The following is a 20,099-nucleotide window of genomic DNA, read 5'->3' on the forward strand; positions in this document are numbered from 1 at the left end:
ATTTGAAGGGCACATTTCGTGCCCTCCGTGCATAACCAGTCCACACCAGTTCAGGGACCCTCAGTCCCTGCTCTGGCGTGATATTGGACAATAGAAAGGGGAGTGACCACTCCCCTTGCCCATCACCGCCCTAGGGGTGGTGCTCAGAGCTCCTGCAGAGGGCCCCTGGGTTCTGCCATCTTGTTTCTAAGGTTTACAGGGAACTCTGGGAGCATCTGAGTGGCCAGGCTAGGCAGGTGACATCAGAGCACCCTCCTGATAGGTGCTTACCTGGATAGGTGACCAATCCCCCTTTCAGTGCTATTTAGGGTCTCTCTCTTGGGTGGATCCTCAGATTTGGCTTGCAAGACTCCAGCAGGATTCCTCTGCAACCTCCACTTTGACTTCTGGCTACTGGAACTGCGACTGGACCCTCCAGGAACCGACAACGCTGCAACCCACAACTTTGCTTCCATGGCTCCTACCAGCTTTGCAACATTTCCCCAGCCGTGCATCCTCAGAAGACAGCAACTCTTTAGCCTGCACAAGAAGAAGGAATCTCCCTTGGCTGCCTGTTTCGCTACAGCCCACTTCCAGAGGTCTGTTAGCCACAGAGATGGTTAAGGGTGTTCAGAGGACTTCCATGACATTACAATACAGCATTTGTATAGTGTCAGTTCTAGGATAAAACATGCAGCACTCTAATTTATTCTTTTTATTCCTACTTATCCAGCCTAATAGGTAGAATCCTGGGTTAAGATTCAGCTCCCTCCTCACCAAGTCCGAAACATGAGTTGGAATTCTAGTTCAAGATTTTCGAATGTCCAGGTATTCTAATACCATGGGATAAAAGACTGCTTTTGGGGTATTACACCAAAGATATACTGAAAGTGAGCCTGGGGACATGCGACCTATGCTCTTTGAGAAAGTTAAGATTGGGGCAAATAATTAAATTGAAGCAACTTGAACCTTGAGCTCTGCAAGACTATTTTAGGATATCTTTTGGCATCAGTCCACTGCTTGTCCGTAATATCAGTCTGCAAACACTGGGCCCACCTGGCACTTATACCCTCACATGGTTTAACTAGCTTTACTTGCAATGCGGCATACAAGCTTGCTACAGCCCGGTGCCCTTCTCCACCATTAGTAAGTAGAGTAGTATTGCTTTTAGCTGTGGCTTCACCTAGTCCCAAGTATCAGCCAGTGCATGCGCCAATGCTCCATATGTCAGAAAAAGAGTTGGGCTTTTTTTGTAGGTTTCCATCAGGTGTGCAAATGTGCACTTTAAAGCTTGTAAGTACAAGCACCCTACCTTCATAATGCCAGCTGCACACCAAGGCTGAGTATCAAACATACCAGCGATGTCTTTTGTGCCTGGTAGCTCCCACAACGGCAGCAATGAAGAGTACAGAGTAGGACCCCCTCTGACATGCAAGAATTTAATCCAACAGGCTTATGCGACCACATAAGTTCTGGGCAATAATGTATCAGTGGGCTTGTAAAGAGCCATTACACTAATCCGCCACACCCCATCACTTGCTTGAATGCAATACGTTCCGGGCAGCAAGAGGAGTGACCAGTGCAGCTGTGCTACTTCATAATACCATTCATAGTTAGGGGAACCACAACCCTTCCTGCAGGAGTGGGAGTTGTGTCTTGTAGAGTCCTACTTTTTTCCCCCCACTTGCCCCCTCCCAATCTAATCCAACAACATTGTGTGCAAGTCCAGAAGGAAGGTGGGCGGCAACAGAAGCGGGATAGCAGAGAACATGTACAGCAACCGTGGCAGGATGAGTATTTTGACAATTGCTATGCGGCTCGTTGGTGACAAAAGTACTGCAGACCAAAATGGCAAGGACAGTCTAGCAGTCTTCAGGATCCTGCCTAGGATGAACTGCACCAGATCATGTTGCATTGGAACCAGAGATATTTGTGTCAGGCGCCTACGACAATCTAGTATTGTGGGGAACTATCTGGTGGCGCAATGATGGCTTCCTCAGAGGAGTAATACAGGACTTAATCCAGTTTTGTCTGTGATCTGATTGCTTCCAAAGTGGACTAGAGTCGTCATCAGTCCACGCAATGTCTCCCCAGGTTTGCGTAAATACACTTATGCGTCATCAGCAAATAGTGATATTAATTGGTGGTCCCCACCTTGGGGAATGATCCACTCAAAGCTCTCTACTGCAGTGTGCAGGACAGTGGCTCCAACACCAGAGTGCCACGCGCTATAGGAAAATTCTGTCAATATAACTTGTCTACACGCACTCTAGCCTTTGGTCTCAAACATAGCAATCTCACCTATCTCTGGAACACTGGGCAGATGCCCATATGCTCTAGCACTAATTCCAAGTAGGGCCAACTGACCGTGTAGAAGGACTTCTCAATGTCCAAGGATACCGCAACTTAACCCTCTTCCGTTGACACTACAGTGTCTATCATAGTGAATAACCTATGCACATTTAGCAATGTGCTACCTGTTGGGATGAACCCATTCTGATCCATGTGACGAGTTTCGTTAAGAATGGCAGCACCTGATTAGCTAATTCGCGACTCCGTATTTTACAGTCTTGATTAACAGGAGATGGCATCTGTAGGAAGCTGGCCTGGTGTGTGGTGAGCACCTATGGTGTTATCAGCCTATACCAAGAATCCCCTATCAGTGAGGTGTAGTCATTGTCTATGTAATGAGGCTCTCTAGAGGTAGCTGTGGATGAGCAGCCAAGGCTTATCTAGGAGACATGCAAATTCACACAGCACTTACACACATGAAAGAACCACACAGTGTTACAAAAATAAAGGTACTTTATTTTGATGATACAAATACTAAAGTACTATATAGGCAATACTCTTATTAGCAGGCAAGTAAACACACCATTAGATAAACCTTAGTTGTCAGGAGTGAGCATAGAAAGTAAAAGAAAACAGTACAATAACAATAGTGTCCCAAGGGGGAGCCCAAACCATATTCTAAAAAACAAATGGAATGCGAATGATGGACCCTCACCCAGGTAAGTGGAATCTGTAGAGGGGAGCTGGAGAAACTAGGAACCCCAAAAGTTAAGTACCAGAGTGCCCCCCGCGACCAGGAGAGAAGAGGTAAGTACCTGTTTTTTCCCAAACCCACAAAGACTTTACAAAAGGACTGTGCAAGACCCAAGCAAGACTGCAAAAAACAGAAGATGGATCCAGACAGAAGAGAACCTGCAAATGAAGGGGAACAAGCTGAGTTCCATTTGGAGTGTCCAGTTGGGGCAGGAGCCACTACCCCCCCTTCTGGAGATGCAGGACCAGCAGTCAGCAATGCAGCACAGGAGAAGAGGAAGAGTTCCAGAAGTGATGCAGTCGATGTCCCACGTCGGAAGAGAAGTTGCAGTCTGTCAGTGGTGTGGAAAAACCACCAACAAGCCTTGGCAAAGGCAATAGTTGCAGAAGAGAAATTGCAGAGCTGCTGGGGACCAGGAAGGTCCGTGGAGACTCAACTTATGGAGGGGAGTCCCAGGCAACCCCAGCAGTCGGAACAGCAAGAAGTCGAGGATGGAGCCCCTACAGGCAACACATAGGCAACAGGCACAGGAGTCGCAGTGAGGCCCACTTAGCACACCTGGAAAGGAGTCCTACGTCACTGGAACAGCAGGCAGACCACGCATTGCAGGGAAGAGTGCTGGGGGCCGGGGCTACACAGAGCCTGAAGATCCTTTAAAGAAGAGCCAACAAGACTTGGTAGCTGCAAAAGTCGCGGTGCACAGGGGTACTGTCCTGAAAGAAGAGGCAAAGACTCACCACCTCCAAAGTTGGACAGCTGGTAGAGGGAACCAAGGGGACCACTCAAGACCACCACCTGTGTTGCAGGATCCAAGCAGAGTTTCAGGAGAGAGGATCCACGTGGCCGGTCGATGTTGCAGTTGGTGCCTGCGGATGCAGGAAAGTGACTCCTTCACTCCAAGGGAGATGCCAAAAAGAGGGTACTTTCCTACAGTATCCAAAGGAGCTCTCCCCTTCTTCGGGAGTATGATGATCAGGGCTTCTCATTTACCTGGGGAGTTCTCCCTGTCAAAGAAGGAAAATGTCACTTACCCATTGTACATCTGTTCGTGGCATTAGTCACTGCAGATTCACATGCTGTGCACATCCCGCCATCTGGTGTTGGGCTCGGAGTGTTACAAGTTGTTTTTCTTCGAAGAAGTCTTTTCGAGTCACGAGACCGAGGGACTCCTCCCATTTCGACTCCATTGCGCATGGGCGTCAACTCCATCTTAGATTGTTTTCCCCGCAGAGGGTGAGGTAGGAGTTGTGTATGCTAGTAATAGTGCCCAAGCAATGGAGTGAATGCGTATGTACTTAATGAAGTTTTAAGTAATATATTTACAAATGTACAAATGTTTAAGATCTACTTCTAAACGGCTACAGGCTCCCGGGGAGGCGGGTGGGCGCATGTGAATCTGCAGCAACTAATGCCACGAACAGATGTACACTCGGTAAGTGACATTTTCCGTTCGATGGCATGTGTAGCTGCAGATACACATGCTGTGCATAGACTAATAAGCAGTTATCTCCCCAAAAAGCAGTGGTTCAGCCTGTAGGAGTTGAAGTAGTTTGAAATAATGTTCTTAGTACAGCTTGACCTACTGTTGCCTGTTGTGCAGTTAACACATCTACACAGTAGTGCTTGGTAAATGTATGAGGCGTAGACCATGTTGCTGCCTTACATATTTCATTCATTGGAATATTTCCTAGAAAGGCCATGGTAGCACCTTTCTTTCTGGTTGAGTGTGCCTTTGGTGTAATAGGCAGTTCTCTTTTAGCTTTAAGATAGCAGGTTTGAATGCACTTAACTATCCATCCAGCAATGCATTGTTTTGAAATAGGATTTCCTGTATGAGGTTTTTGAAAGGCGACAAATAGTTGTTTTGTCTTTCGAATTATTTTTGTTCTGTCAATGTAGTACATTAGTGCACTTTTGATGTCTAATGTATGTAGTGCTCTTTCAGCTACCGAATCTGGCTGTGTGAAGAACACTGGTAATTCTACCGTTTGATTCAAGTGGAATGGTGAGATTACTTTTGGTAAAAATTTAGGATTGGTCCGTAGAACAACTTTATTTTTGTGTATTTGAATAAATGGTTCTTGAATGGTAAATGCTTGAATCTCACTCACTCTTCTTAGAGATGTGATGGCAATTAAAAATGCAACTTTCCACGTTAAGTATTGCATTTCACAAGAGTGCATGGGCTCAAAAGGTGGACCCATGAGTCGTGTTAAGACAATGTTGAGGTTCCATGAAGGAACTGGTGGTGTTCTTGGTGGTATAATTCTCTTTAGGCCTTCCATAAATGCTTTTATGACTGGTATCCTAAATAATGAAGTTGAGTGCGTAATTTGCAGGTAAGCTGAAATTGCTGTAAGATGTATTTTAATGGAAGAGAAAGCTAGTTTAGATTTTTGCAAATGTAGTAAGTATCCTACTATCTCTTTTGCAGATGCGTGTAAAGGTTGAATTTGATTATTATGGCAGTAATAAACAAATCTTTTCCACTTATTTGCATAACAGTGTCTAGTGGTAGGTTTTCTAGCCTGTTTTATGACCTCCATACATTCCTGTGTGAGGTCTAAGTGCCCGAATTCTAGGATTTCAGGAGCCAAATTGCTAGATTCAGCGATGCTGGATTTGGATGTCTGATCTGTTGTTTGTGTTGTGTTAACAGATCTGGTCTGTTTGGCAGTTTGATATGAGGTACTACTGTAAGGTCTAGTAGTGTTGTGTACCACGGTTGCCTTGCCCATGTTGGTGCTATTAGTATGAGTTTGAGTTTGTTTTGACTCAACTTGTTTACTAGATATGGAAGAAGTGGGAGAGGGGGAAAAGCGTATGCAAATATCCCTGACCAGTTCATCCATAGTGCATTGCCCTGAGACTGATGTTGTGGGTACCTGGATGCGAAGTTTTGGCATTTTGAGTTTTCTTTTGTTGCAAATAGATCTATTTGTGGCGTTCCCCACATTTTGAAGTAAGTGTTCAGTATTTGGGGGTGAATTTCCCATTCGTGGATCTGTTGGTGATCCCGAGAGAGATTGTCTGCTAACTGATTCTGAATCCCTGGAATAAATTGTGCTATTAGGCAAATGTGGTTGTGAATCGCCCAATGCCATATTTTTTGTGTTAGGAGACACACCTGTGTTGAGTGTGTTCCTCCTTGTTTGTTTAGGTAATACATTGTTGTCATGTTGTCTGTTTTGACAAGAGTGTATTTGTGGGTTAATATGGGTTGAAATGCTTTCAGAGCTAGAAACACCGCTAACAGTTCTAAGTGGTTTATATGAAACTGTTTTTGCTGAATGTTCCATTGTCCTTGGATGCTGTGCTGATTGAGGTGTGCTCCCCACCCTGTCATGGATGCATCTGTTGTTATTACGCATTGTGGCACTGGGTCTTGAAAAGGCCGCCCTTGGTTTAAATTTATACTGTTCCACCATTGAAGCGAGATGTATGTTTGGCGGTCTATCTACACCAGATCTAGAAGTTGACCCTGTGCTTGTGACCACTGTGATGCTAGGCACTGTTGTAAGGGCCGCATGTGCAACCTTGCGTTTGGGACAATGGCTATGCATGAGGACATCATGCCTAGGAGTTTCATTACTAATTTGACCTGTATCATCTGGTTTGGATACATGGCTTGTATTACATTTTGGAATGTTTGGACTCTTTGTGGACTTGGAGTGGCAATCCCTTTTACTGTGTTGATTGTTGCTCCTAGGTATTGCTGTGTTTGACACAGCAGAAGGTGTGACTTTGAGTAATTGATTGAGAAACCTAGTTTGTGTAGGGTTTCTATGACTTAATTTGTGTGTCGTGAACACTGTTTTTGCGTGTTGGTTTTGATTAACCAATCGTCTAGGTACGGGAACACATGTATTTGCTGCCTTCTGATATGTGCAGCTACTACTGCTAGACATTTTGTAAAAACTCTTGGTGCAGTTGTTATTCCGAATGGCAACACTTTGAATTGGTAATGTATCCCTTGGAATACAAACCTTAGGTACTTTCTGTGTGAAGGATGTATTGGTATATGGAAATATGCATCCTTTAGATCCAGTGTTGTCATGTAGTCTTGTTGTTTGAGCAGTGGGATTACTTCTTGTAATGTAACCATGTGAAAGTGGTCTGATTTGATGTATGTATTTAATATTCTGAGATCTAGTATAGGTCTTAGAGTTTTGTCTTTTTTGGGTATTAAAAAGTACAGTGAGTAAACTCCTGTGTTTAGTTCTTGTTTTGGTACTAATTCTATTGCGTCTTTTTGGAGCAATGCTTGAACTTCTAATCCTAGAAGATTTATATGTTGTTTCGACATACTGTGTGTTTTCGGTGGGACTGTTGGAGGGAATTCTCAAAATTCTATGCAATAACCATACTGGATAATTGCTAGTACCCAAGTATCTGTTGTTATCTCCCCCCAATGTTTGTATTCCCCCCACAGGTGTTATGTGATGGGGATGGGTGACTTGTGAGTCACTGCCTATTTTGAGGACTTTTGGGGCTTTGGAATTTTCATCTACCTCTTTGGAATTGTCCCCCTCTATATTGCCCCCGAAAACTTCCCCGCTGATATTGGCTTTGGTAAGTGGGCCTTGTTTGTGATGTTGTGGTTTCTGTAGGTTGTCCTCGAAACCCTCCCCTAAAAGGTGTTTTGCGAAAGGTGCCTCTGCTCTGCGGGGAGTAGAGTGCGCCCATGGCTTTTGCCGTATCAGTGTCCTTCTTGAGTTTCTCAATAGCAGTGTTGACTTCCGGCCCAAACAACTGCTGTTCATTGAATGGCATATTTAGCACGGCTTGTTGAATTTCTGGCTTGAAACCTGACGTGCGGAGCCATGCGTGCCTTCTTATTGTTATTGCAGTATTTACTGTCCATGCAGCCGTATCTGCTGCATCCATTGAAGACCGTATCTGATTATTAGAGATACTTTGTCCTTCTTCCACCACTTGTTGTGCTCTTTTTTGGAACTCCTTGGGTAAGTGTTCTATCAAATGTTGCATCTCATCCCAGTGCGCTCTGTCATATCTTGCCAAAAGCGCTTGTGAATTGGCAATGCGCCATTGGTTTGCTGCTTGTGCTGCAACCCTTTTGCCTGCAGCATCAAATTTGGAACTCTCTTTGTCTGGAGGTGGTGCGTCTCCCGAGGTATGAGAGTTTGCTCTCTTACGAGCTGCCCCGACAACTACTGAGTCTGGAGTTAACTGCGTTGTAATATAAACAGGATCTGTTGGCGGTGGCTTGTATTTTTTCTCCACTCTTGGAGTTATGGCTTGGCCTTTAACAGGATCTTGAAAGATTTGTTTTGAATGTTTTAGCATTCCTGGGAGCATAGGTAGTCTTTGGTACTGGCTATGAGTGGAGGTTAGCGTGTTAAACAAGAAGTCATCCTCAATTGGTTCTGAATGCAAGGTGACGTTATGGAAAGCAGCTGCCCTTGCGATCACCTGTGTGTAAGATGTACTGTCCTCAGGAGGGGACGGCCTGGTAGGGTACGAGTCTGGGCTGTTGTCCGATACTGGAGCATCGTAAAGGTCCCATGCATCGGGATCATCTTGACTCATGGCAGTATGAGTCGGGGAGTGCATCAGTGGAGGAGTTGCTACTGGTGATGTGTGCACTGATGGTGGTGGAGAAGGTGGTGGAGTTGTTTTCTTTGCCACCTTTGCCTGTGGCTCCTTCTCCTTTTCGTGAAAGGCAAGTTTTATTTTGATCTTAATTGGAGGAAGAGAGGTTATCTTCCCTGTGTCTTGATGAATGTGGAGCCTCCTTTGAGTATAGTCTGGCTCTACAGCTTGAAGTTCCTCTCCAAATCTATGTTTTTTCATTTGGGAGGCCAATCCTTGTTCCTCTGTATAGGAACCTGTTTTCGGCTCCGAAGCTGGATGTTTCGGAACCGAAACTTTTTCGGAGGTCTTTTAAGGCTCCGAAGAAACCTTTGTAATTTTCAGCGTGGTGGTGTCTCGATGCCGAATTTGTTCGGTGCCGCTGTCTCAGGTCCGAGATTGCTGTGTGGCGATATCTCGACCGGAGTCGGATGACTTCGACACCAGCGTGCCCTTTTTCGGTGCCTTGGCTCGGTCACCGCTTGTTTGGGTTAAGCCATGGCCTGTTGGCGGTGGCATCCCCTGGGCTTTTGTTAACTTCTCGTGAGTCTTATGTTTCGACGTCTTACTCACGGTTTTCGGCGTTTCTTCGGCCTCGAGGTCTTCCGAGTCCGACTCTTGGATAGAGAAAGCTTCCTCTTCTTCCTCGAAACGCTCTTGTTCTGTCGGCGTCTACGCCATCTGCAGTCTTCTGGCTCTTCGGTCTCTTAACGTCTTTCTGGACTGAAACGCTCGACAGGCCTCACAAGTATCTTCCTTGTGCTCTGGGGACAAGCACAAGTTACAGACCAGATGCTGATCCGTATACGGATACTTGTTATGGCATTTTGGACAGAAGCGGAATGGGGTCCGTTCCATCAGCCTTGAATTCACACGTGGCCGGGTCGACCAGGCCCCGACGGGGGATCGAAAAAACCCCGAAGGGCCACCGGAACTCTTCTAAATTCGGTGTCGATCTGTTGTAACTAACCCGATACCGAACGCAAACAATACCGACGTTTTTTCTGAGATTCTAACTAACTTTCCGACCCAAAACACGGAGCGAAAAGGAACACGTCCGAACCCGATGGCAGAAAAAAAACAATCTAAGATGGAGTCGACGCCCATGCGCAATGGAGTCGAAATGGGAGGAGTCCCTCGGTCTCGTGACTCGAAAAGACTTCTTTGAAGAAAAACAACTTGTAACACTCCGAGCCCAACACCAGATGGCGGGATGTGCACAGCATGTGTATCTGCAGCTACACATGCCATCGAACTGCTTTATACACTGATAACAGCTTTTCAGCTGGCAGACATGGTTACATTATAACTGAAATTAGTCACTTATGGTAAGCAAAGCAACCAAAACACCGCCCCAAGCAAAGGGCAAACTACATCACCATCCACATTATCCAGGACATGACAAGACATGAATAAGCACAAAGACATCACACTTTGAGACACATCTGTTACAAATACATAACTTTGTGGTATATTGCCAATGAGCAACAATGTTTGCTGAAATAGGTTATGTACTCTAAAAACTGCATTTCATTTCTGTAAAAGTATGTTTTTGGAAGGGCAACTGTACCAGACGTTTTTACTCTCCCTGCATGGGAAAGCAGGTGGTCAGCTTGAACCTCTCTACATTCTCATTAACTCTTCTGTCAAGGTTCAAAGACGCGGATTGACAGCTGATTGTTTCAACATTCTTACGCCATTCTCTTTAGACACAGTATTCAATCAAAATCTGTCACATCATAAAATGCCTCTTACCTTACTCCCATCTGAGTAGTGATCCAGCACAACTGGGCATACTATAGTATGCACTAGCATCCGCCACCGCTCCAGCCCTCCATAGCTCACACAAGGCAATATCTTAATATTTCACACCCTCCATCAGTATGCAACAAATGAATTTTCCTTTAGGCTCCTTGCCACAATTTACAGCAAATAAAATATTCTATGCCTATTCATCCTACTAACCCCAGAAATCCTTAATGCTTTAAAATCTAGTCAGCTGAGCCCATGCATCAAAAATGGTGGTCATAAGAACAGAGCTTGGTTGTCCTCCAGTTTCAAATCTACTGTTTTAGGTATAATAGCAGTGGTGCCCTGAAGGATTGTAATGAAAATAGATGTGTTTGACCACTGACTTTGTGTTGCACCACTTTCTATATTAGTTGTTCAGTGTTCACCAGTTGCAGATTACATTTTGTATGCAGTTTAGCTGCCTATTGGCTTTATCGTGGCGTTAGACATTGCAGTTGAGGTATTTCAGTTGAGCTGTGTTTTTCCACATGGTAAACTAAGCTTGTTTCTTCGTATTTTCTCTTACCGAACACAATAGCATAAGAAAGTACATATTTTTTGTTTTCTTCAGTGCAGGGAACAGTTCGGCCTTGGAAAGAGAGCCTTGAAAGGTTGGCCAATTTTCAAAAATTTTCATCCAACTCTGACCTACAGTAGCCAGCATGTTTGAATATTTCCATCGGAGAGGAGGGGTTTTCTCCAGGAAACTCTTTCGGTTTTTTAAAGGTATAAAAAAGGTGGCCCTGCTCAGTAGCGAGGGAATTTCCATGACCTCGGTCAGGATTAGACGTTGAATGTCTGACACACACACTTGTCCTGTGAGGGTGGATATCTCTTTCTCGCAGTCGAATGGGGTCATCTTCTTGCTGGCATGAGAAAGATGAAGAGCTTGGCAGGCCCTACGGTGATTAATTTTTACTTTATCCTTTGCTTTGCAATTATGCTGTAATATAATCACATATATATGCTGTGTACATTACAGTTGAGAATAATTTTGATATATTTTACTTTCATTGCTGTGACTATTTTTAAACGTGTGCCTTCGACCTACTAATCTCCTTCATTTTTAGGAACCTGGTGGTGAAGTAATAATAAATGTCTTCTTTAAACTAAGAAGTGCATTTCAGAGATTTTTGTCAGCTCGTCATTAGTGAAAGCAAAACAAGGATACATCACTCACTCCCAAACTCATATACCAAGAGGTAAAAATCATGTAAACACGAACAGCTGGAATAATGTACGTTCTACCTAATTAATGTTTAGTAGTTTCAGTCATTACCTGAAGTTCCTGTAGGCACTTTGCATTCAGTTTCTCAGTTGCGTCCCCAACACACCAACCCAGGCTAAGATGGAAGGAGGGATTCTATTTAAAAAAAAAAAAAAAACAATGTTCTTAGCAGAGCCTGAAATTAGTGCCGCACGACCCTGCAGGATACTGAGCACAGTCTCTGATAGATCTTCTACAACCTTGTGCATAGTTACCCAAAACCATTTCTATCAGTACATTGATATACACTGCATTCGAGCCTGGGATACGGGAACAGAACTCTTTGCATGCCTTTTACCAAGGCGTAGCCTCATTTGGCGCAGTAGGTACCATGCCCGGTATTCTTCCTCACCACACTGCATATGATCATCAGTGTCAGTGTGTAACGTCTGCTGGTGTAAAGAGATGTACTTACTATAGCACACTTTATATAGTAACTGGTCAAGGCACAGCATCCTGTTGGTGCACTGTATACAGACACTGGTGTCAAGCCCCAAAATATAACATATAAAAGCACTGGTAAACACAATTCAGCTTTCCCCTGCAGTGTATATGATGACTAGCATCATGATACATTAGCCTTCTACACCCAAGGCAGACTGCACAAAATCACTGTTGTAAGGCATGTCGTCCCCTGGTAGACTGCACAATCATGAGGACTAGCCCTTTTAGTAAAAGACCTAGACACTCACTGGTACGAGACACTTTCACTTCACTTTGCGGCACACAATGGGCACAGGTGTACAACTACTGCACTTAAAGAATGCAATACAGCGCACTTCCCCTCAATCAGCACACAACACAATTGACAGAAGATATCGTTCCCTTAATACAGACATATTAGAACATGGTTACATCCTTTCTTTTTTCTGGCACACAGAAAATATTCAATGGTACTAAAGCGGACAGATATGCCCACTACACACTTTCTCCTGGAAAGGCAATGACATGGATGGGGACATCAGCACACAAACATATCTGATGCACTACACAATATCTGAAATGAGACAATCTCCTCTATGGCTTCACGGCACAGCCTCTTCTACTACACTGCAGGTCCAGACTAGCATTGCAAGCAATCTTACAAAGTACAGAACAGACACAGTTTATCAGAACACACTCACGCCAAACACACTGCACACATTCAGTCGCTTGAAGTGTGGCCCCCACTGGTAACCAGCACAAACTCACTGGTGTTTATTAAGGCAATGCCCACACTCCCTCTTCAGGCACACAATAACCCAATGGCTTTGAGGTCCCTCTAAAACACACTGCACGCCCTCACATCCTCATGGTGCATTCACTTGTTCAAGGGAGTGTCTCCCACCCTGTCTGTAGTAAAAGGTCACTGAAATCAGAACTAAGGTTGGGCCTATCAAGCCAATTGATATTAACACTGCTTTGCCAAGTGTCACTCCTCAGGTGTGCCAAATGTATTGAACTCTCCTCCATACCATTGCGCAGAAGAGAATATCACGCAGAGGAGACACATGGTAGCAATAAGTCTTCTTTATCTACTACTCAGTTGTTGCTTGCCTGCCATCTTTAGTTTTCCAACATCGGCTCTCACTGCACCTTCTCTGCAGTGCTTCCTGAAGGGGTTCTATCACTGTTCACCCATCTATCCTGGATCCACCCCAGCTGCCTCTCTAGCCTTCTCTGGGCACTTTTCTTTCTATGCTACACAAAGGATGATTCTGCCCAAGTCGGTCCTTTCCAAAGGCAGGACTTGTCATGTCTAGGGGGTGCACAACCAGCAGCCTCGTGACTCTGGCTGTGCTACAGAGTAAAGAAAAGAAGCACAGATGGTTTAGAGTGAGATGGAGATAAGGCTCAAAGCTGCAGAAATAGATGAGAGATGGACCTGCAAAAGGAAACACTAGTCAACAGGCATGGGATTAAAAAACAAGACTATTGGAGATAAAGAGAAGATGAATGTCAGACCGAGAGACTCGGGTGGGGAACAAAGAAAACTGCAGGGATTTAGCCATGTACAGAGCCTGCTCTCCACTGAGATACTGCAGTGAGGAGAAGAAAGGAAGTGACGCTAGAGATATAGTGGGGAAAAGGACACCTACTAGAGGTGAAGAACCACTACACAGTGGACAGAGGACGTTAAGAATAAGCCACAAGAAATCGGGTGGAAACGAGAAAGACACTAGATAGAGGAAACATGTGAGAGGAACAGAGAAAGGAAGACAGGAGTAAGACAGAGAAATTAGAGAAGAGAGTCACTTGATGGTTAAGGGGAAAGACCCAGAGACAAAAGTTAGAAGGAGAAAGGCACTGGAGAGGGCAAAAGCAGCAATAAGGAGGCTCTTATTAAAGGTGGAAAAGAGATAAGTGCAGGGAAGTGATGCCGGAGAACCTGAAACCTCCGAGAAGAGTAAAGAGACAATAGAGGATGGTGCAGGAAAACGGGGACATTCCACAAAGGAGGAGTAATGTTAGCCAGATGACTTAATGAATAACCACTCAAGTTTGACATATGCTGCGATCTAAGGAGCACAAGTTTGAATAAAGTCTTAGAAGACTCAGCCTTCCATCCAACCAAGGTCAATAAACAGATCACCATTTAATTGAATTCTAGTGATATCCGGCATGTGTAGCTCATAGAAACATTAGCCATATGAAGGGATATGCTGTATAAGCAGGGTATTTTAAACTGATCCTCAAATACAAGACTCGAAAAGAGTGGCCAGAAGGACCGAAGAGAGGAGAATAAAGAGGTACAGGAGACACAAATTAGAAAAACAGAATGAGTGATTGGATAGAGGTTAAAAAAATGTGGACGGGGAGAGAAGCAGCAGAAGGAAACAGGATACAAAAAAAGAGCAAGACTTCAAAGAGGAATATATATCGGCACAGATAAGGAAGACAGGAGTAGAAAGATCCTAGACATCTTGCAATGACAAAAGACAGCCCTGGGCAGTACAGAGGTCGTTAAGAGAAGAGAAGAGATTCTACCGGAGGCAATGGTTGGAGCTCAGACAGCCTAAGGAATAAAAGATTACGGACACTAAGGAAAAATACAGAAATATGTTGAATGACCATAGATAAGGAAAAGAGTGCAGAAGACAAAATGAGACAGCACTGGGATATGGAAAGGGGAGCACAAGAAAAGAGAAATAAAAGACCATCCTTGTTCCAGTCATTTAAGGCTAGGCATATACAATACGGCATAAACTCATGTGATGCAGACTTTCCTCCAGAAGGAATTTTTAAACCAATATTTGCCCAAAGTACATTTGTTTTTTAAAAACACGTTATTTTGGAGTTTTCACAAAAAAGAATCCAGGATGATTACAGCATTGAGTTGTGACAGGTTTGGTGTACCATCAGTAAATACAGGGTGTAACAGTTCAAAGAGGAGGCACAATGTTCACAAACACATGTACCAACATATTGTATTTGCATATTAACAAGCAGAAGTCCGAAAAGTTTTTAGGCCTCTTCATGTGATGTATCATGTGGAGCCTAACGCCCTCCCAGGCGAGCGCACTCCAGGCTACTGGGCATAGCAGTCACAGGGGTCAAACGGGTCCTGTTCTTTTTGCCGTAGGTTTTGAACGGTAGCCAAATCCTTTTATACTTAAACATTTTATCATTAAGTAACGCAATCAAGCGTTCCGTTGCCTGAATGTGCCAAACCTTGGTCCACCACAGTGTAAGGCCCGAATTGAGGGCGTTCGTCCAAATGTGAGCTACTGTGAGGAGCGCTGCCAAAAGAAAGGAGGTGAGTGGCCCCTGTGGGTCGAGTAGGAGTAAGCCGAATTTCCCCCTGCCTAGCCCAACAGTAGCATCAGTGGGTCTAGTGGGAGAATCACCAAGCAAATCAGGTGGATTTAATGGAACACCTCACCCCAGAATCGCTTCACCTACGCACACTGCCACCACATATGGAAATGTGTGCCCTGCTCCCCGCAGCCCCCCCAGCAAAGGTCAGAAGCTGCTGCCATAGCATGTATGCTCACTGGGGTAAAGTACCACCTGAGAAGTACTTTGTGTTAGCTTTGTAATGGAGGCAAATAGATAGCCCCGCCACCCGTGTCGACAGTCACTGCCAGGTCTCATCTGATATTGCTGTTTCGAGGTCAGGCTCCTAACGTGACTGATATGCGGGTTTTTTTTGGCTGTGAAAGGCTCCAAAGGGCTGTGTATATGCAAGTGATACTCTTCTTCGGACAACCCTGGGTAAACAGTTGACCAAGGGGAGTTTTGACCCTGCTTACCTTTTTCTTGACCATTCCAGTGTTCGCACAGTGAAGCAGAACTCGTCTGCTTTGAATAGGTGGAAGAGTAGTCTACATGCATGCCTGTCTAGTGTGGCCCAGTCACAATATAGGTCACCCAGTAGCGGGGGCACCCACCACCACCACCCCCACCCTCCAATTTTCAAAAGTGGTGTCCTTCATGCCCGGGTGGGAGCTCTGGAGTTTGCGTGATGGGGAGAGTCTGATGCTGGCTAATTTTGTCCCCTGGCTTAGGAGTCTCATTTACATGATGCGGTTTGAGGTGATGGGGGAACGGCTGTTCTCGAAGAGCATCCAGGGTTTAGTGTGAGGGAGACAGTGCCAATCTAAGGCAGATTGGAGTTGGGACGCAACTCCACCGTGGTCCAACGTGCTCCTGTAGAGTCTCTGCCATGACACTGTCAAAGTGGAATTGTGCCGTACAAACTGGAGCAGCTGTGGGTATCAACAGGGGCAGAGTGTGAGTGACAAAGTAGTTGAGGGAGGTAATTCATTTTAATTCTATCAATGAGGCCAAGCCAGGAAATCTCAAGCCTCCCCCTTCGATATAAATCTTTGTGAATCGCTTCTAACACGGGTGAGATACTAACATATAGTGTGCGCGTGGAATTCGTGAGCGTTATTCTTAAGTAACGCAGGGCGGAGGCATCCCACGAGAGACCAGATTCGGTCAATAAGTGCTGAGACACTCCGGTGGGGTCCGCCACTCCTATACCTGTGGACTTTGCATAATTAAAACGAAAGCCCGAGGCCGCTTACGAAGGTAAGTGGTGACAGAGGGCACTATTGTCTGGTGCCTCAGTGTAGCGATATTGGTGCAGAGACCTTGGGGCTATATCATTCACCAGCAGGTTAAGTCGTCATATGCGCGCCCAGTCTGGCCTTCGAGAGGGCTGCAGAGAGTAACTCCCAGTTCAGCAAATCAACGGCCTTCAGCGAGTCAATTGAGAGAAGGACAATTGTGGTACGGGTATGCTCTGCCAGGTCTAGAACATTTACTGCCAGTATTGTATTGTATTGTATTGTAATCGTATTTATATAGCGCTTACTACCCCTGAAGAGGCGTCAAAGCGCTTTTCGATGAGTAGCACGCTACTCCGAAACCCAACAAGAATTAGTGATGGATTAGTATCGTTTAATAATGAGTACAGTTTTAGTATTATTATGAGTTAATTTGAGCTGCGGATATGAGAGTTTGTTAGTTAGATTGACTGGAGTAATGGAGGGGTGGAGGAGGAAAGAAATCCAGAAGTGTTAATTGGGAGTATATCCTTCATTTACTCAACCCAAAGGCTTGGGATGAATAAAGGGGGGCAGAGGGGGAAGAGTATGTGGAAGGGTTAGGGAGAGCATAGTAGCAGGGTGAGATGAATGCAGGAGAATTTAGTAGGGTTGTGTGGGAGGTCACAGAGGTAGAGTGAGGTTTGGTGAGTTAGATGTGGAGGTGGAGGGAAGAGCTTAGGCAGAGATATTTAGGAGATGAAAGTGGTAGAAGGGATTTGGGATGAGTCAGAGTGAGAATGGAGGATAGTTTGATAGAGACATGACATAAGAGTGATGAGTAGATAAGTGTGATAAGATGAGAGCAGGAATTCATAGAAATTGAACTCGGACAAAACAGAGGTTCTCATCCTTGGGCCCACCCCCTCCGCTTGGGACGACTCATGGTGGCCAGCCTCGCTGGGCACCCCACCGATACCAACCAACCACGCACGAAACCTCGGCTTCATCCTCGACTCACGCCTCTCCATGTCAAAACAAGTCAACGCCATCTCCTCTTCCTGTTACAACACCCTCTGCATGCTTTGCAGAATCTACAAATGGATCCCAACCGAAATAAGAAAAACAGTAACTCCGGCCCTCGTCAGCAGCAGGCTCGACTACGGCAACGTACTCTACGCAGGCATCCCGTCCAAACACCTGTAGCGCCTCCGCCCGACTCGTCCTCAACATCCATCGCCACATCACCCCCCCACCCTTATATCCCCCCCTCAACCTAAGAAACCTACACTGGCTCTCCGTCGACAAGAGTATCACCTTCAAGCTTCTCACCCACGCACACAAACCACTTCACAACACCGGACCAACCTACCTGAACAGCAGACTCCGCTTCTACACCCCCACCCGGCAACTCCGCTCCACCAACCTCGCCCTCGCCTCCATCCCCCGCATCCAGCGCAGATCCTACGGCGGCAGATCTTTCTCTTACCTCGCCGCCAAGACCTGGAACACCCTCCCGTCTGACCTAAGACAGATCCAGGACCTGCCCACCTTCAGAAAACACCTCAAGACCTGGCTCTTTGAGCAGTAGCAGCTGTTCAAAGAAGTTAAAAAAGTGGGTAGTAGGAAACAAAAGCCCGTCTTTGTGTGAGAAAGAAAATCTGTGAAAAATTAGCGTACAAGGCATTGTTTGTGTGGTCAATTAACATGAACCCTATCTTCAACTTAGTTTTTATGTGGACAATTTCTACAACCACCAGGCTTTGCCTCCCCACTGCTGTTTTCTCTATCAGCTATACTGAGATTCACAACAGAGCCCTATATCCTCTGAATATTGGAAGGCTTGTAGCCTGCGACTTAGGTGTCAAGTTGCTCACCCGAATCAAGGGAGTGAAAGGTTAAGCATGGATGCAAGCCTCTCCTCTTCAGACCTTGGCCTAGTAGTTGCTATAAGTTGTTTTGCTTCCTACCACAGAAGGTAGAGCAGATCAGCTTTGTTCTGTGATATGTCAATTTCCCAAGATAGTAGTTTCCACTATTTGCCCGACACCTAGATGGGGTTAGTGCCCCCTCTACCCAAGCAATATAGTACGTGTGTTGGTGCCTGTAACTTCAAAATTCGCTCCCAACTATATGCACCTCTTGGGGAACTGCCTCCCAGCACCCATTTATAAAGTCCATTCAGTTCTCACACCTGAAGTTCTTTGCTTTCATTACAGAAGGGGCATGCTTCTGTCATATCAGCATAACTTCCCCACCGCACTGTGGTAATTACAAGTCAATGTTTTCATTAACAGCTTTCCTTATTCAAGGCAGGCCATGAAACATTACTGTGCGAGCCAACATCAGTATTCCTATAAGATGCTAACTCAGACTGGCTGAAGACAAGTTGTTCTTGACACCCAAAAGTCATAAGCCCTCAGTCGTCAACTGCAGAAGCAAAAGAGGAAAGAAGATGGGGAGGAGTGAAACCCTGACAATAACATAGACCACATTGGGTAAAGAGGATTGACAGGTGCAAAGAACCAACTTATCCAAGTCGGAAACAGACAAGTGGACAAAACAGCCCGAATGTCGACATTGTCCCTAGTGTGTCTGTTCAGTATAAATCCCAAATGGCAGCTAGATAACAGCAACAACCAAACCGTGTATAGCCGGGATATCAAAATAGAGGTGAAGATTTTCACATCAAAGTTGAGTAGTACAATGGGCTGATAGGACGAGCAGAGTGAGGGGACCTTACCCAGTTTCAAAAGTTGGGTAGCCGTTGAGTCTAGCATGGTTGGTGTCACTCTTTTAGTCTGCAGGAAGGAGTTAAAGACCCTGGACAGAGGTTCTGCCAGTGATTCGCAGTACGCTTTGTAAAATGACACAGAAAACACCTCAGGACCTGGAGTCTTTTTGGGTTTCGGTTGCAGTATGGCCGCCCCCACCTCACCTGGTGCGACGGGGACTTCCAGCTCTTGAAGGAGTGTGGGAAACTGAAATTCCTCAGATAATCATTGCAAATGTTGACGGAGGGAGGTTGGGCTTGATATAGTGTGGAGTAGTAAGACGTGAAGAGCTCAAGGATTTCAGATGGGTCTGTGCTGGTATTACCTTTATCAAATGTTTCCTCATTTGTTTTAATCGCAGTTTATACGCCCATGCCTGTTGGCCTTATCACCTTTCTCATAGTATCTCTGCTTGATATAGAGGAGTTTCCGGGCTATGTCGTAAATGCATAGCTGTTCCATTTCTCTGTGCACATGTCTTAGTCCACTATAGACCCTCCAAGAACCTGTAGTTTTGTGCTGAGCCTGAAGCCCAGCAAGGCAGTCCCCCAGATCCGCTCTCTTGGTTTTGGCCAATTTGGTAACAGTGGACGTGTACTTTATGCCCTCGTAAAACCACCTTGGCTGCATCCCACAGGGTTGCACGTTATGTCTTCTGTACTGTTTTCTTTAAACTA

At 45.3% G+C, this 20,099-nt stretch overlaps 1 protein-coding gene across 3 annotated transcripts in view; it reads right to left on the reverse strand.

The window, feature by feature from the left end:
- USB1 (U6 snRNA biogenesis phosphodiesterase 1) overlaps positions 1 to 20,099 on the reverse strand; it is a 222,805-nt gene that overhangs the window by 25,434 nt on the left and 177,272 nt on the right. For 2 of the 3 annotated variants that reach the window (XM_069217438.1, XM_069217437.1), the window contains exon 6: positions 11,688 to 11,771. In XM_069217438.1, the coding sequence (XP_069073539.1) occupies positions 11,688 to 11,771 (84 nt within the window). Of the gene's footprint in view, positions 1 to 2,803; positions 4,030 to 11,687; positions 11,772 to 20,099 lie in introns of those variants that run through there. The other variant, XM_069217439.1, reaches the window with a different exon arrangement.

Source organism: Pleurodeles waltl, chromosome 12 (genome assembly GCF_031143425.1).
Source record: "Pleurodeles waltl isolate 20211129_DDA chromosome 12, aPleWal1.hap1.20221129, whole genome shotgun sequence".
Taxonomy (NCBI): Eukaryota; Metazoa; Chordata; class Amphibia; order Caudata; family Salamandridae; genus Pleurodeles; species Pleurodeles waltl.